Genomic DNA, 18,317 nt, shown 5'->3' on the forward strand with positions numbered 1-18,317 from the left:
TTCCTTCACGTGGTTTTATGCACCGTAAGACGAATTAAGATTTTAGAATACTAAGCCGAAGATTGACCTGCAGGCGTTAGGTCTCGTCATGGAGTAACAATGCCGTGGCGTGAGCGTGTCAATAAATACGGCGTCAATAAATTGTGTAGCATTGCTCTGACGTGACTGTCTCGGCAAAAGGCGGCTAGAGGGTTGTGCGCCTTTTATTATTTTACCGAGTTAGTTTGCTACGTATGGTAAGTGTGAAGCTGGTAGAAACCGATCCATCTCCACGCCGAGCGTATGCACTAGTTGGTTCGTCACCTCGTAATAAATTTGCGTGCAGTAATTTTTTAGCCGCTTAAAAAATGCTCACATGACATTTCTGACCACTGATCTTTTGCTTTAAATGCAAACCTAAATGCTCTATACCTTAGAAAAAGGCAGACATGCATGACCTCACGGAATCACAGCTCGATTTCCAGTGGGAGTATTCCTTTTTGAGCATTCCTTTTGGGCAGTAAAATTGCTGCCCACGTTCTTAATTCAATTTCGCATTAAGACTTTTTCATCCGCTTTTAATTCAACAGCCCACTTTAGAACGTTGGCCGCCCATAACACTTTCAAATACTTGTTTAAGACATTTTTAGCCCACACTCTTTTAACTTCTCATGCACACCAGCCATAATATTTATCCCCATTCATCATAAAACTTGGTCTCGGAGGCTGCTGCAACCTCTTCCAGTACAGTATACGAGTACATTCACTTCAAAGTTTCGCTACGTCACCCATAATGTAGCCACTATTCTTTCCAAATATAAAATTGTTACCATCTCTGGCTGCAGCAGGGGAACTTTGTATAAGCGTTTCATATAATACTAAACTAGCAAAAACGTTGACTTAGTAATTTTCACATGGCCCCCAATTAAACCACACACTCGAAATTTGCCTTCATTTTGTCCCAGCATGCCCAGTATTTCTTCTAAATATAAACTCGGCGAATGATTCAGTTTTTTTCCTGACACCATGAAGACCAGCATATAACATTTTTTTCTGGCGCTTCTAGTCGCAGTTCCAGCTACGCTGTAAAAATACTCGCAAACTCCGGAGCAGCCTAAACTACTTTTAAACTTGTTCGAACAAACAATTGTCGGTGTCCACGGTGAGGATACATGATGACGTCATGATGCATTCGCTTGCCCCGTTCCTGCAATCGCTCCGGCTGCCACGCCCAGCCAGAGGAAACGCGCACGGTGCTAATTTATTTTTGGATGAGTAACGTCGTCATACCTGGTGTCATTGCTATACATAGCGTCTGCAAATTTTGCACTGGGTCATGATGTCCCGAAATGTCTTTGATGCCACAGTTCAGCGTTTGGACACCAAAGTTTGCATGAAATTGAGCTGTAAGCGTTTCTCAGCCGCCATGCTTGCTGTCATTGTTTCAGATGCTAGAATGTGTCTTAGTATCTCGTTCATCATTCACCATTATCAGCCTAAATTTATGTCCACTGCAGGACGAAGACCTCTCCCTGCGATCTCCAATTATCCCTCTCTTGCGCTAGCTGATTCCAACTTGCATTTGCAAATTTCTTAACTTCATCACCCCACCTAGTTTTCTGCCGTCCTCGACTGCGCTTCCCTTCACTTGGTATCCATTCTGTAACTCTTATGGTCCGCCTTTCATAGATTATGAAAAGGCATTTGATTCAGTAGAGATACCAGCAGTCATAAAGGCATTGCGTAATCAAGGAGTACAGGAGGCATACGTGAATATCTTGGAAAATATCTACAAAGATTCCGCAGCTACATTGGTTCTCTACAAGTAGGAAGTTACGTATCAAGAAAGGAGTCATTCAAGAAGACACAGTCTCTCCATAGATGTTATTCACTGCATGCTTAGAAGTATTCAAGTTCTTAGACTGCGATGGCTTCGGAGTGAGCATCAACGGCAAATATCTCAGCAATCTTCGGTTTGCAGATGACATTGTCCTATTCAGCATCAATTGGGACGAATTACAACAAATGAATGAGGGCCTTAACCGAGAAAGTGTAAGAGTGGGGTCTTGGTATCTACAACTCAAAAAATATGTGTCGATGCTCTTTTAGCTGGTTCAATATAAGATTTATGCGCTCCCGACTCCTCACTATGTCTACAGATTCCACGTAATCGTAAAGACAGGCGCTTTTGGCAGCGGCAGCCAAAACTCCGACACCCCAAGAGAGAGGAGACCAGGGAGGTCATTCTAGACCTTGTCAGATTTCGCCGTATTGTTGAATTTTTAAATTGCATAATTTTGGGCCAATCGGAGATGCCGTAGAGCTGCCCTCTTGGACAATCAGATCTGACAAACTGGAATTTGTTTTAAGACGAAAGTATATGCAAATATCTAGCAGCAATGCTAGCACCTCGGGGATTCCGACGTAGCGAAAAGCGCGCAAGATGCCTTTGGAAATGCGCAGCAAGAAATGGAGAGATATTAGTGCGATTAGCATTTTTTTAACTTCACGTACTTTCGGGGGGCTACCTTGCTATAACTGTTTTCCTGTTAAGTTGTGTCGTTGGGTAGTCTGTGGTCTAATGGGTATACAGCATTATAGGCTGCTGTGCGGCCGCCCAACACCTAAGCAAGCTAGCGCACCGTATGGCACTGGAGAAGTGGCACACACCTGAATTCACCCAGTATCGGTTGCGTTCTCTCGACCCATCTATGCAACTGCAGCTGTTACCCATGGACTTCCGCGAAGTAAGGAAACAATGCTGTGCCGCTTACGCTTGGGTGTTGCATTCACCAATGCATGCACGTGTTTGATTGGAATGGCTGATAGCGCCGAGTGCAATGCCTGCGGTGTCGAGGAGACCATAGAACACCTACTGTGCTATTGCCCATCATTTGAAAACGAAAGACATGACCTGTAAATAGCTTTAAATCAGCTGGATAAAAAAACCATTCACCATGAACAAGATCTTGGGATCATGGCCTCGAATGTCGCAGCTACAAAAAGCCACAAAAGCGCTGCTGCGATTTTTGAAGACTACTGGATCGAGTGACCGTCTGTTATCCGGACTGAGTAATCGTCAGTGATAGAGCAGAAATCTGTTGCTACGTCGGCGATATCCACAGCGGATTTCTATTCTTCTCTTAATCTTGCTCTCCCCTTTTTCCTTCCCCCAGTGTAGGGTAGCCAACCGGGCTCAGTCCTGGTTAACCTCCCTGCCTTTCATTATTCACTTTCTTTCTCCCTCTGTTTTCTTATGGGCTGTTTTTTTACAGTGAAGATAGGCTAAGTTCCAGGAGATTGTGTCTGGCAGCAACCGGAAGTAGATCAACAATTTCAGACGCGTAGCGCCACCGCTTGTGGTGTCGTATGAAAACATCAGGATGGCGACTTTTTAAAATTTCGAGATGGTAAAAAAAAAAAACGACTTGCTTGCATGCGTTGCTTGCTCCGGAGCTGGCGTTGCTCGCGTTGCTTGCTTGATTCGTGCACCATCAGAATTGTTGCGTGAGCGTTTCTTGCTTACTCATAGAAGACGATGACGATGGCGACCTGCACACAATCAGAATTGTTGCGTGAGCCGTTGCATATATAGTAAGACATGATGTCGGGTCGGTTTAGTAAGTGAATAGTGACGTCAGTAAGTAGTAAGTCTATACGATTTCACTTCGACAGCACGGTTTTCGCTCAAAGACGTTGAAGTTCGACTGAACGAAGAGACATATGAGGCTTTCTCATTAATAAAATCGCGTGTGGCGCATACCCACATTGGATATGCGCGCATGAGCCAGGGACAAGAAAGGAAGAAAGAAGGAAGGAAAGAAAGAAAAATCGCGTGTGGCTCATACTTGTGTTGTCTTTTCAACAATTTAACATAACCACCGAATTAAAAAATAAAATTTAATTAAACAAAACCAACAGCTTCGCTGGTCTTCCATCTTCACATAATGGAAGGGATCTGAATTTTTCTTTTAAAGTTTACCTGTGGCTGATAGCGCAATCCTTGCACTAGATTGCTCGAACAGACGGACATTAGGTGAGCAATAAAGCTAATTGTAGAACTGACCAACAAAATTGGACTAATTTTGTTCTTAACTAATAATTTTATGGCACGTAATGCAATTGACGAATTGTGAGGGGCAAAGAAATTCTGAGGATGGCAGCGGTTTTGATATGTGCCGTCAAACTGGCAGCAAAAAAAAAAAAAAAAGGCAGTGTGGTGCACCCCTTTATAGAAAATGCTTTTTTGTGCATTGGAACACTAAAATAACTGCAAAGCCATTGTATTTCATCGCACACTTTGCGGATGAAGATACTTAAACTGGTGTTCATTCTGATGTTTCATGAGCCAAGACCACGGTATGATTGTGAGGCACGCCGTAGTGGATCAGTCCGGGTTAATTTTTGAACACCTGGGTTTCTATAACGTGCACCCAAGGCACGGTACACGGGAGCTTTTGCATTTGGCGGATATGCGGGCGCCATCGTCAGTACCGTTCCAAGTGTATACGTGCTGCTAACTTACTGGCTATCTATTTCGTAAATTTCAACATGTGCCCAAAAATAATTAGTTAAAAATTAATTAGTGAAAATTTGGTAATTTGTATACCATGCATTTCGATTTTTTTGTGCAAGTAATGTACTCAACAGAACAAAGTATACGTATGCTGTCTACGCCCGGCGATTTTTAAAACTTCCGATATAGCGGCAATCTCCGGCGGTACCTGGAGAGAGGCCCTTTGGGGGACACGTAGCCTTCTGGTGGGTTCCCTCCTCATCTAGTGCTATAATTGCAGCATACCATGCCTTTTGTGCGAAAGAGCCACTTGTTGCCGCGTTCACAAAAATGCGAGAACCATGAGCCTTGTTTTTACTTTTGTTCACATCGCGCCGCAGGAGCAGGACAAGCTTCTTTCGAAGATACAGATGCAGTACGACAAACATGTCTCATCTCAGCACACCCTCGCTAGTTACGAAGATTATGGCGGCCTCTATATCCAGGACGAGGACTTCGGCGGAGCGCATCTTTCCATCCTAGACGCTAAAGGCAACGCGATATCCGTAACTGCGGGCTTGAACCACGAGTAAGCAGTCATTTTTTGTCCATTTATTTGTGTATTTGACGTATTACTTTGTTTTCACTCGTCTATTTTTATCCGAAAATAAGGCGAATTGATTGAGGTGTGGCGGAAGGAGGGGGGGTACCCGAGCGCGGTGTCTCGGCAACACCGTTATCGCCGGTAGTTGTTCGCCTTCTTCGCTTTTGCAACCACTGCAACTTCTATACGTTCGCTTCTCTAATTATTTTGATTACGTTGTTGCTCTGGTAACCTTATGCGTCGTTGAAGGCCAGATGGTGAAACAGCTTCCATTGTTAACAGTTGCATGAAGTTCTCCTTTGCGGGCACTTTATGGTGCCTCTCAGTTCGCAGCAGTACAGTTCACAAGATGGACGTGTGCGTTTGTACCTCTTAACCTTAATTTTAGGGTCTATTACTATAGCCCGAATATAAGACCCTCTCGGGAAGCTCTCGAATTTTTAGTCACGAGGTATATACACGTATCTTTCCTGTATTAGCGAATACGCCACCATTGTTGCTTTCTGTCTGTACGGTATATACGACGTTTTACGACTTGTTACGACTTTTACTTCCTCTAAATGATCAAGTTTGGTTATCTTTCCAACAGACCGGCGCAACCGAAAGGTCGCGAATACCTCACTAAATCATTCAATCGGTGGTAGCGACGGGCGGTTTGTACAAAGGGCAGTGACGTAATCAACGCGAGCTTGACTCGCGCTTACTGGGAATTGCTCGTTCAAGGGGAAAAATTGCAAGCCCTATCCCAATCACCAAGGAAGTTAAATGGGTTACCTAGTCTTTTCAGACAGGTATAAAGACACGCTGCTTCCTTCAGTGTAGCGTGCGTGCGGCCCCGACATGGGCATCACAGACCTGTTATTGCTCGGTTTGCTGTAGCTAGGAGCCGCTTGTCCCTCTAAGAAGGTTGTGAGGTGCTGAGAACCCCGCACCTATTAGATAGGCAGGATTCTCTTTCGTTATCTGAATTAACCAGACAAATCGCTCCAGTAACTACGAACGGCCATGCACCACCATCCACCCCGAGTTTCCAACGCCGCGAGAATATATATATATATATATATATATATATATATATATATATATATATATATATATATGATTCATCTATAGTTTATTTTCAGTGCTACGCTACAATGAATGACACTGCGTACATTATTGAACGCAGAACTCAGCTATGTCGAGAGAATGTTAGCTTAAAGGAAATACACTTGCAATAGAATTATCGGTACGGTTGGTGGTGTACGGCTATTACAAATGCTGAAGAAAGTGCAAACAATTTCCATGTGCGTGAGCATCGCTAACTGAATGATCCATTCGTGCATACATTGTGTGCGTGTGTATAGGCCTATCACGTGTCCTGTTCTTAGCCCTGTTCTTAAGTATGTTACCTAACCAGCTGGCGCTTCTTAAGTTCTTCTCAAGCCCATAAGACATGCACTTAGACTCCAGGCGACTATACTGATATAAGTTTAGAAGTTTCCATCTTATTTTTTTGCAGCCTGGTGATGAATGCTCTTACAGCAATATGCCGAAAGCGGGACCACTGCAATATAATATCATATTCTGTAAACCTCCGACTGCACAACCATACAAGGCCCCTGCTCAACACCGTAGCTGCCATGGAGGAAGGTAGACAGGAGCGTGACTCGCATATATCGAAAGACATCTAAAACTCTAAAACTTCCCATCCTTCCTCAGTGCTCGCCGCCAAGGTATACTCAAATTGGTAGCGAAGCTGCCTTAGAAGCCCGCGTGTCCAGAAAATGTTGAACATGTTGCAACCGGGTATGCCACCCGGGAATAAAGTTGGTGGCAACTCGAAACATTCAGCACGAGTTCCACCCACAAAACAGCACCGCATCTGCCCTCCGTGCCCTCGCGCTTAAAACAAATTCCCGAGAGACGCCGATGATGGAAGAAACTCGCGTCCCCCATAACGTCGCGCACTTGAGCGAGCATACTTTGTCTGGTGCACCTGTACAAGTTCTCATTTAGTTGGACAGCAGGGTATATGCCACCACGTTGTTAATTGGCCATTAACTGCTAGTGGTGCGTGCTTCGCTTGGAGTTGTTTCATTTTCCATTCTTTTCGATCTTCGCCATTTGGTAGCAGGCCACCGCGACGCCTTTTCCACCGATATCGATCACTCGGCGCTGCGTGTGACGAGAAAAGAGTGGAAACTGAAAGTGGTCGTCATTAAATACGGGCCCTGTCTCAAACTGTTCAATTCCTGATCGACAGATTTGGCTCCAAGTTCTGGACCAGCTCGGGGATCCTGCTGAACAGTTACATGGGTGCTTTCCCGGATCCCAAAGGGAAATATGGGAGGAATCCGTCGCCTAACAACATATTGGCGCCCGGCAAGCAGCCCCTAACATCCATGATACCATCTGTCATCACCAACACTACTGGCAACAAACGGCAGATACACGCTATTTTCGGAAGCAGCGGAGGAATAGCCGGAATTTCGGCTATGGCTCAGGTCAGAGAACCGCTTGGGCCGCCGTGCTCTAAAACAACGTTCTTCAGAGTGCTGGCGTTCGAGCGTGTGCAAATCAGAGGAACGTTCGAGAGAAATTATACAGGAAAATAAAGACTTGAAGCAGTCGAAGGGGCCGGACGATGGAGGGAAGCCTCAGTCAGCTGAGCCAAAGTTTCGACAATGCTCGTCAGCTGGGCCTGTAGTCCAACAGCCAGTGAATCATTAGCCAGAGACGCTAAGTTCGTTAAGCCACTGTTGCGATTTCTGCTTGAGGAGGGCCTTTGCACATTTAATTAAAAGCTTCGCTGACGAAGAGAACTGGCCTTTGTGGAGGCGTTGGCTCCAGGCTCAAGCTTCCCTCATTGGATCACTGGTGATACATTGTTAGAGATGTTACTTTAAGCTAGACTTGTACATCGCACGTAAGGAGTTAGATTCGTCAGTCTTGCAGGAAGAGCAGAATTTTGGCTATCCGAAGAGTACACGAGGACGATAGTCTTCATTGATTGATTGATTGATTGATTGATTGATTGATTGATTGACCTGGTTTAAGGCCCCTAAGCAACTCATCCTAGGGGCTGTGAGAAACTCCGTAGTGGAGTGGTCCAGGTTAATTTGACTGCTTTGTGTTCTTTAACGTGCTGCGAACGCTCAGAATACGAGTATTTATTTATTTATTTATTTGTTTGTTTGTTTGTTTATTTGTTTTATTGTTTGTTTGTTTGTTTGTTTGTTTGTTTGTTTGTTTGTTTGTTTGTTTGTTTGTTTGTTTGTTTGTTTGTTTGTTTGTTTGTTTGTTTCGCCTCCATCATGCTATGTTGCTGCTGCGGCTAGAAATGGAAACCATGACCTCGTGCTCGGCATGTAAAAGTAATAACCACTCCGCCACCGAAGCGGGTGACATATTATCATGACATTTCAGAAGGGGTGGCGCGGCATCCCATCATATTAGTTCTGTAAATATCACCATCATCATTATCATCAGCCTATATTTATGTCCACTGCAGAACGAAGGCCTCTGCCTGCGATCTCCAATTACCCCTGTCTTGCGCTAGCTGATTCCTACTTGCGCCTGCAAATTCCCTAACTTCTTCATCCCACTTAGTTTTCTGCCCTCTTCGACTGCGCTTCCCTTCTTTTGGTATCGATTCTTTAACTCTAATGGTCCATCGGTTATCCATCCTACGCATTACATGGCCTGCCCAGCTACATTTTTTCCGCCTAATGTCAACTATAAATATCGGCTATCCCCGTTTGCTCTCTGATCCACACCGCTATCTTCCTGTCTCTTTACGTAAGGCCTAGCATTTTTCGTTCCATCGCTCTTTGTGTGGTCATTAACTTGTTCTCGAGATTCTTTTTTAACCTATACATATAGGTTAATATAATTACATGTATATAAAGGTAAATATAGAGCCCTTCAAATCTATAGCTGTACTCTAAACCACAAGTCAACGGCGAGGTCACATTGACCTTGCCGCACGAGAGATCTAGGACGTCATGGATTTTTGGCCACGTCTACTCTGATCTACCTGCTAAGTGTTTTTTTTTTCTTTTTCTTTTTTTTTTTCGCTAGAAGACTCGGACAAGGAAAGGAGGGTACAGGACACGAAGCGCTTTGTCCGAGCCTTCCAGCGCAAAAACGATTTCGCAGTGCATAAACAACTCGCCCTAGTCACCGCTCTGACTGGATTTACTCTTGTCTAATTAACGTTGTATTGATAAAGGGTTTGGCATTTATTTATTTATTTACAAAGACCTTACAGGCCCCTGTAGGAGCATGAAGTAAGGAGGGTATAAACGGACACAGTAATATAAGAGCTAGTAAACATATTATGTATCAAGTGGCACTTATCATACATTTCTAATACATGAATTCAAACACAAGGGATGCAGCATAATTTCAAGATGTAACTGATGTGCAGTACAAACAGAATACTAGTAAACATATTATGTAGCAAGTGTCACTTAACATACATTTATAATACAATGCATTCAAACACAAGGGATGCAGCATAATTTCAAGATGTAACTGATGCACAGTACAAACCAGAACGCAACAATTAAAAACATAAGGCAGCGAACAGATTAAAGGGGCGTAATTGAAAGATGACTGCTGACACGGTTGCGGAAAGAATCATGGTTTGTTAAGGAAGCGATATTATCGGGCAAAACGTTCCACCGAGAAATGGCACGTGGAAGCGCAGAGCTGTTGAAGGTTAATGTGTGAACGAAAATGCGCGAGTCACTGAAAATGTTATGGGGGCGTTTTGACATGCGCAAAGGCCTTTCGAGAGGTAGTGGAGACAGCCTATTACCATAAACATACTTGAGAAACAAAGAAGTGCCATGCAACGGCGAGTCTCAAGTGAAATGATGTCATTATTCTGTTAAATCTCAGTTACGCTTTGAGAACGGTTATAATCGCAAGAAATAAAACGTGCTGCTCTGTTCTGTACGGCTTCGAGCATATTGATTAGATATTTTTGATGAGGCGACCACACAGGGCTTGCAAATTCTAGTAAGGGCCGGACGAATGTTGCATATGCAAGCTTCCGGATGCTGGTTGGGGTGTTTAAGTTTCTTCATATATACCCCAATGTTCGTGAGGCTTTGGCATAAATGGCGGTGACGTGGGATGCCCAGGACAAGTTAAGAGCAAGGTTAACTCCGAGATATTTATATGAAGATGCTTCCGAGACCTGAGAGTGGTTTAGGTAGTAGGTGAACTTAGAATTGACATGCTTACGGCTACTATAGATAACGTTACATTTAGATTCGTTAAGATGCATTTGCAAGGTACTACACCAATCAGAAGCATTTTTGAGGTCTTCAGCAAATGCGTTTCGGCATTCTTCTACGTGTTTTCAACGCCACATTCATAACCATATGCGTAACAAGCAAGAAAGCGTGAAGACGGCGTGATGAGTGCGCTTCGGCTTAGTTACTGCCAACGCACTGAGAAGTCTATTGTATGTGGGTCATGACAACGAACGAACCGTTATGTGGTCGAGCGTTCTATATGACTCAATAACGTGGCTCTTTGGTCGTGTTGGTAAGAAGTTACAAAAGCTTCAAGCGCACAGCCAGAAAGAAGATGACATCTGGTTGTGATGTTCGGCCACAAAAATGCCTTTATATTTGGCGCTTCGCGGGTCTCAATAAATTGTTGCAAGTTAGCGCTCGTGTGTCTCGGTCTTCTTTCACCGTCCTCGTCTGGTTGTGCGCTTGGAGTTGTTCTATATGACGGATGCGATCTTATAACAGTTCGGAGAGCGACAGCAAACAGTTCGCTTTCCGAACAGCATTATGAGTTGGCAGGTGCTTCTTCCTCACTTCCGACAGTGTTTCGCTTTGCCGCCTGCCTCTCTAGTCTTTTTTTAATTTGGCGCCACCACACCCGAGAACGCGAACAGCCGATTCGGCACCAAAGGGCAAGTATTTCGGGATCACTGGAGGTTCGGAGAGGCCAACACGGGACAAAACACCGTCCCACGTGCAAGTCGTATAGAACTGGGGGGCCGTGGCGGTAAAATCGGCTAGCGTTGCAATGCGAGCTTGTTGGTATGGCATCTCGGAATACTATTGTAGCGAGAACGAACATGAAAGACACAGATATGGTGACAGCTATGTATTGTACGCTGCGTAGCGCCATGTCTGTGTCTTTCATGTGTCTTCTTGCGTCCCCTTCTGTACGTACTACAATAGTATTCCAAGGTAAAAGTGCCCGCCTAAATCGGAAAGTCTGGGCAACTTATCTTTTTCTAATTACTTCTACATTTTCAATTCAATCCACCGATATTTCCTACGCGCCCCTTGGCTTCATTTTCAGTTTGCTTCGTGGGGTTGTGTAACAAGAAATCGAGCCCCTCGGTTCCGCCCATCTTGTTTCGACAGACACAGCGCTGCGTGTCCATGCCTTATCCCTTGCGCTGTTTCCTCTTTAGTAGAGTGTGGGACTCAATAAACAAGGAGATGTGCGCCCGCTTAATTATTTCAGCTGTTCGCCTGCGCGGCCGAGTTCCCGCTCTACAGCTGTGTCTCGTCCAACGTAGCCATGCATCCGATACTCGGCAAGGACGGGTACATGGTCCAGGTGGGCGCACCGAACGCAAAGTTCGACCCGGTACGAGAGCCTCGCTCCCCAACCTGCACTACCTATTACTATGCGTGGCCCATTCCGTCCGTATAACCGGTCGCACACGATAGCACGGTAATCCCGTTGGGGTTGGCTCAGCTAAATTAAAGCGACTTAAACAGGAAAGAAAGGTCAGCTGTATTAGTAAATTACTTTTTTTAAATATCAAAGAGCCACTCTTGCCCTGAGAGATGTCAGCAAGCCTGAACAAGAAAAAAGAAAAACGCACCAACCAAAGACCAGTGGCGACGCCGCCACGTTGAAGTTCCCGCACCAACTTGCAGTGACGTCATAAATTTTGACTGCGTGTGCTCTGGCCTATAGTTAATTTTTTTTTTGTCCGTAAAGCCGCAGTACATTATAAAAGAGCAAAAAAAAGTTGAGTCACTTTAGCATACGCTAAGGTGGACGAAGGCGAAAGCCTGCGTGCTCACGAGACATTAAGTTATTTTGACATTCTCATTCGAATGCATTACTTCCTATTACTTGTTTTCTCTTCACTTTTATTTCTCTTGTTCGCTTTTTCGGTCTCCTAGACATCGCCGCTAGTCCTGCGTGGGTAATGGCACGTTATAACGGTCGGGGCAAGTCTGTGAAGACTATTAAGACACAGACTCAGGTTCACTGAATGAATTTTTTTCTGTTTGACGCTTTAAGAGGGTAGCTACATTAGCGTGTATATATGGTGCCTTCTACTTTCTTGTAACGCAGGCAGAATGAGAGGGACACCGAAACGCAAATTAGATAAACACACGGCGCTAACTTTCAACGACAGATTTATTTCCAGTTCTCGCAGGCGTAATTATACTCCTCGTCATAAGACATGTGTACATTGCTCGGCACAGAATAAAATCGAGAAAACCACACGCAGACACTTTTGTGGCTGCACTGATTATTCAGAAGGGTGCCCGTTCAACGAGAACAGATAATCGAGCTCTTTCATTGATAAAGAAATATTGGCTCATGCGCTTGAATTTTGGTGCCATAACTGCGGACGGTAAATTTTTCGACCCATCAGCCATCTAAGGCTTTCGCCGTAATACTACTTTTTTTTCGGGCCAAGTAGCTTGACGTTCTGGATCGGAGGGAACAGGCCTCAAGGTGGTGTTGGCCACACCCGTCCTCTTCCTATACATCGCCATCCGCCACCAAACCCTCTCGGCACATGACGTTGTCTATCAACAGCAAAAACGCTGACAAGTGTTTCAACAATTGTCATGCATTATTTATCCCATGGCTCCATTTGCTCCATTGCTCCGACGAGATATCACAGCAAAAGTGGAAGCCAAGACCATTGTATTTCGCGAATCACATTTGCTCAAGGTCCTTACAGGCTTTCGGTCGGCGCGCGCAGCATCAGTTATTCGTTCTTAGCATGTTTGAAGAGACCAATTTCGCTGCGCGTGCGCGTTTAGCCACGTGGTGCATTTTCGAGTCCCGCGCACTTTTCACGGCAGCCCGGAAAAATTAAAACCACAGTAGCTATTATTTGGACATTTCTAATAGTGGCTCTACAGCTTCTCCATTGAAGATTTTGCGTGTAAAGCAATGAGAGTACTTTGCAAGTTCGTTAATTACTTAAGCTTATAGTAAGAAACATTTCTGAGCTGCCCAAGAGGTTAGTGAACAATATTAGTTTGGTTGCATTCTCGTAACGAACACGCAGATTTTTTTTAAAGCATAGCCCTAGTTGGCTGAAACACCTTGTAAATATATACGTACAAACTGCAGCACAGCTTCAGACGCTGGTAATTTGTAAGCAATATTCCCCCATCGCTTGCGAAAATAAGTTGTCTTAATTTTTTTTTTAACTGATTGGCATGTCAGTGCTGGCTTTCGTTTCTGCAGGCTAGTATATTGCTCAAGATGGGCCACAAAGTGGAGAAAAAGAATGTGTTCACTTCAAGCGCCACTGCGATCGTCACGACGGGTCGAGACTCGTGGATGGCGCCCGCGGACCCCCAGCGCACCGACGGCGGCAGTGCAGGGGACCACTACGAGCACCCCGTCATCAAGAACGACAGGGTGCTCCTAGGAAAATACTAGGACACAATCATGATTAGAAATGATTGCAACGTAAATACATGGTCATGTTAAATTGTATTTAGTTATTACAATGTCAAATACGATGTGTATGTTTCATGTATATCATGTATGTTTTTTTTTTCTTCTTAATATCTTCACTGCCAAATACAATCAGGGCCGGAGCCTTTGTCAAGCTGCTGGAAAGCAGCTTTTTGCTCCAGTCCTGGCATTTTGTCTTTGTAAGAACTGAATGCGAAATAAACTGTCTGTCTGTGTGTCTATCTGTCTGTCTGTCTGACTTGAACTCGCACGCGAACTCGATCCTTCGCATCGGTCAACCGAGAACAATTATCGGGGTCATCGGGGTTTGAGGCGTCGAATACTCCCAGCCTGGTGGCCGGGAGTATTCGACGTCGCAGTGCTTCCACGCCGCAAGAGAGGCCCGCGGACAGTCGACTACATAATTATGTTTTATTAGACAGTCGACCACATAATTATGTTTAATTATGTTAGTATTTTTAATTATGCTCTTAGAGTGCTATATAGTATCTTCCCTCTCTCTCTTTCTCTCTCTCTCTCTCTTTATTCCGCTTTGCTTATGACGTCGACGCGCAAGATATTTATTGCCCTTTTCTCAAATGAAACATTTGTGTTATGATCTTTCTTTCTTTTCTATTTCCCTTTGCTTATGATGTCGACGTCGGATATTTATTACCTTTTTCTCGAACAAAACATCTTCGTTATGATTATTTTTCCGCCACAACTATGGAAAGGCGAGCGATTGGGCGTAGCTTTTTAGCGGGGAATAAACGCAACTATGGAAGGGGGCGGGAGGGTGCTGGTTGCGTCCAAGGAGTTTTAAACCTCCTTGGTTGTGTCTGATTGTTTAACCATGGAGGCATGTATTTACCTGACGGAATTCTTTGAAAGCGCGCGAATAACATGAGCTGAATAAAATCTTGTATATCAGGAGTGAAAATTGTCTACCGAAGCGTATTGTTAGTGCACCGCCCTTTTTTCTTTCTTATCCTTTTGAAAGAGTATATTTGTTAACATGTGACACATCAGTTCTGCAGACGCCCGCAAGCTGCGCAATGTTCATGAAAGAAAAAAAATCAATCCACCCGACTGTAGCACGCAGCAACATAGGAGACCCACACGGTTTTATCGGGAAGAAAGCTTCGTAGCTGGAGAAAAATTAGTCCTGGTCCCGGGATGAAACTCGCGCCCTTTCATTAACGTAGTGCGGAGTTGTCTTAATTGCAGTCGCAGTGCAGAAGGCAATTCTATCTTTATTCGCCCTTTGTTAGATGATTAACACGATATTGTTAAGGGCCCCATGTCACAGAAAATCCGGCGTTGGTGTCGGTGCCTGCGTCGGCGTCGGCGTAAGCAAAGGCTTCTGGCGGAAATAATCATGCCGAACCACTTCATCCCGAACCATGGCGGGCCCTTCGCGTGGCGCAAGGTGTTAGTGAACAAAAATGACGTTCTCAAAGTAAAAGCTGCCAGAAAAATCGTAAAGTACGACTTAACCACAGCCTACAGACGTGATAGCGTCGGATTGTAATTTGAACATAGGAGAAAAAAGCCTGATAAGCCGCCAGGGATCTTTTAATACTATCGCGTTCCACTCTTAAAGGCGAAGCTTAAGCTTCCTCTAATTATGATGGTGTTTTGCTGTACTTTGGTTCTAGTCAACATTGAGGGGAATGTTGAAAACCGAGATTTTGATCGGGCCCCCTGTCGCAGAAAACATGGTGTCGGCGTCAACGGCGTCCAATAACGCTGTCACGTTATTTCTTGTAAAAAGTGCTGCAATCGTGTACTGCGTCTTGTGTGGCCTTGTCTGTACTTTGCGGGATTTTTACCCTCTACAGGAATGCCCGTAGGGGCGGGCGCTTAGTGAATATGCGCTGAAATTAGCTCAAGACAAGGGTGAATGGAGGTCAACCGAATTAGTTTATTATGAATAAATTAATCTGCTTCTTTCACTGCAAAAATAAATATATATTTTCTGTAGCAGAAATAGAAATTTTCAGTTTTGCTTTTGTATCTTACGTTTATTTTTTGCAGTGTAGGGATCTGTTCAAACTGCCTGAACTGTCAGAACTCGACTGGAGCAAAAGGCGATATCCAAAATTATATTATAGGAAAGATCGAAAAAGCAGCACAGAAAGGGGAAAGCGTGTAATCGGCTATCGGGGCTTAGCTTTAGCAGAAACATATAGGCAGTAGTAGATAAAGCAAGGTAATGCCAATTTATAATACTGAACTTCACAGTACCCTAGAATAGTCGCATCCCCGATTAGACTTAGTTGAACAAATAAGAAAAAAAGAATGTTCCGGCATAAGAAGATGGAATAATGGTTGCCCTGAAAAAAAAAAAATATGGACCTCGACGAGCTTGCGACTTTATATTTGCCCTTCATTTTTTGAAAGGTGTTCAATTCAGTAGAGGTACAAGCATTCAGCGGCATTGCGTCTTCAAGGCGTAGAGGGAGGCATACATGAATATCCTAATGAACTACGGCTACCATGATACTACGGCTAGCTACCATGATTTTTGTAAGGAAAGCTGGAAAATACCAGTGAAGGAGGTTATCATGCAGGGAGGGAGAGAGAATCGCTTTAATATTAGTCGGAGCATGCTTGCCAGAAGTATTCGATTCTAGATCTGGAAGGATAATAGGAAAAGGTCGACGGGGAATAGCTCAGTAACTTGCGTTTTCCGAAAGAAAATTCTTTTCAGCACCGTTGACGGTGACCGGCGACAAATGTTTAAGGACTTCAACCTGCAAAACCTAAAGGTACATTTGTCTGAGCATTATTATGCGCAGAAGGCAAAGGTGGTGTTCAAAATGATGCTTCATGAAGCCACATAAAGACGTGAGTTTAGGCCAAGAAATCGCAAGAGACCCGATTCAGGAGGAGGAAAGCTCCACGTCAATGAAGGATGGGCTGTAGTGCATACGCCAGACACCTGTGCAATCTACCCGTACTCGGCTATCTACCCGTACCCGTACTCGGGCGCAGTACTAAGGAACGCCGCAGTCTGGAATCGGGACTGCGTGTTCAGCACGAGTATATGGAGCGAAAACGTCAAAGTGAGAAACTTCGTCCGGTGGCGTGCACCCGACGCCCGCCGCCGGAAAAAGTTCGCCCGGCGAACTTTCGGCGGTGGACACGAGCCAATCAGCGCGTGGCTCTGTATGTTTGCATTGGCGGAGTGCCTAGCGGGCTGCTACGAGACGCACCGAGCTTCTTATGACGCCAAGTGTCATTCCTTTTTAGATGCGAAGCAGCTTATGGCCGGGGCTATGTCCTCCCTCCATCCGCCGTGTGGCGTCCACACCCGCACTGCGCATGCGCATCCTCCTCCTCTCCTTGTATGTATATGTATAGTATATGTACGCCAAGCTCCGGCTTCCGTAAGCCGGAACCGGAAGCCGGCTTCTGCTTCCGGTTCCATTTCCGTTTCCACTTATGGTACCACTTCCGGTTCCAGAAGCCAGCTTCCGGCTTCCGGTGAACGCTTCCGGCGTTTTGCCCGAATGATCCCCCGGTGCTTCGCCCACTCATCATCATTCACTTCGTCCTCTCATTCTCCTCCCGCAACGCCGCGATGAGTGCCACGGACAGCGCCAGCGTCAACGCCAGTGTCAGCGCCGTGGACAGCGCCGCGGAAAAGAGGGCTCGAGCCGCTGCCACGAAACGGCAGCGGCGACAGGCCGATCTGAAAACTAATGGGAACTTGAGTCGGGACCCCATGGCTGCTTCGCATACTACTCAGGGTTCCCCTACGGGAAGATGGTATAATTTTTTTTTAGATTATGTGGCCTCAGCTTGGATCAAAAAAAGAAAAAGAAAAAAAGAAATGCGGCCAGCTTGACACTAGCGGTGCCTAGTCTGAAGAAACAGCGGAGCTGGGCGACGTTCCTTAGCACCTAGTTGATGTAGGCTTAACGTGGCTTAACTTGTTTTTTTCTAGGCAAGGTTGGGCTATCAGGGCAAGGCTAGACTATCAGCGCAAGATTATAGGCTATCATGGCAAGGCCGGGCGTTGACGCCTGGCTTGATTCTCGCGTTCTCGGCATTCCGGATCGGCTCGGCGACGTCGCATATCGGCGGCTTTGTTGGCGAGGTAGGCTGGATCGGCACGAAGATGGCGATTCCTTTCCCGCGTGGCTTCAGCGCGCTTCTCTTGTTGGGCAGCCTCTTCTTACGGCGTCAAGGTGCGCTTAGGTCGAGCCATATCTCGGTACAGCGGAGAAATGCCCGGGCGCCGCCGCGCGCAAGCTTTCATTAGCGCGGTCGCATGATTGATTGATTGATTGATTGATTGATTGATTGAAAACTGTATTATTCCACCGAGCTGGGGTGCCCGCTTCTTAACCTACACGTAAGTAGGGGAGGATGACGAAGCAGTCCCCGCGCGTTGAGGACGGCGAGTCTTCACGGCCTCAACGGCCAGGCGGATTGCTCGACTCTGGTCGTCTCAGCCTCGCTCTGGAGCAAGGCCTCCCAGGCGTCTCTACTGTCAATGTTTTCCTGGGCCCCTGGGGAACCAGCACTCTCCCATATTACATG

The 18,317-nt window shown here is 45.4% G+C and overlaps 1 protein-coding gene across 3 annotated transcripts in view; it reads left to right on the plus strand.

The window, feature by feature from the left end:
• LOC119445214 (glutathione hydrolase 1 proenzyme) overlaps positions 1–14,009 on the plus strand; it is a 30,742-nt gene extending 16,733 nt beyond the window's left edge. For 2 of the 3 annotated variants that reach the window (XM_049665080.1, XM_049665081.1), the window contains 4 exons: positions 4,876–5,063; positions 7,324–7,564; positions 11,565–11,690; positions 13,551–14,009. In XM_049665080.1, the coding sequence (XP_049521037.1) occupies positions 4,876–5,063; positions 7,324–7,564; positions 11,565–11,690; positions 13,551–13,748 (753 nt within the window). In that variant the 3' untranslated portion in view covers positions 13,749–14,009. The remainder of the gene's footprint in view (positions 1–4,875; positions 5,064–7,323; positions 7,565–11,564; positions 11,691–13,550) is intronic. The other variant, XM_049665082.1, reaches the window with a different exon arrangement.
• The last annotated feature ends 4,308 nt before the right edge of the window (positions 14,010–18,317 follow it).

Source organism: Dermacentor silvarum, chromosome 3, assembly GCF_013339745.2.
Source record: "Dermacentor silvarum isolate Dsil-2018 chromosome 3, BIME_Dsil_1.4, whole genome shotgun sequence".
NCBI lineage: Eukaryota > Metazoa > Arthropoda > Arachnida > Ixodida > Ixodidae > Dermacentor > Dermacentor silvarum.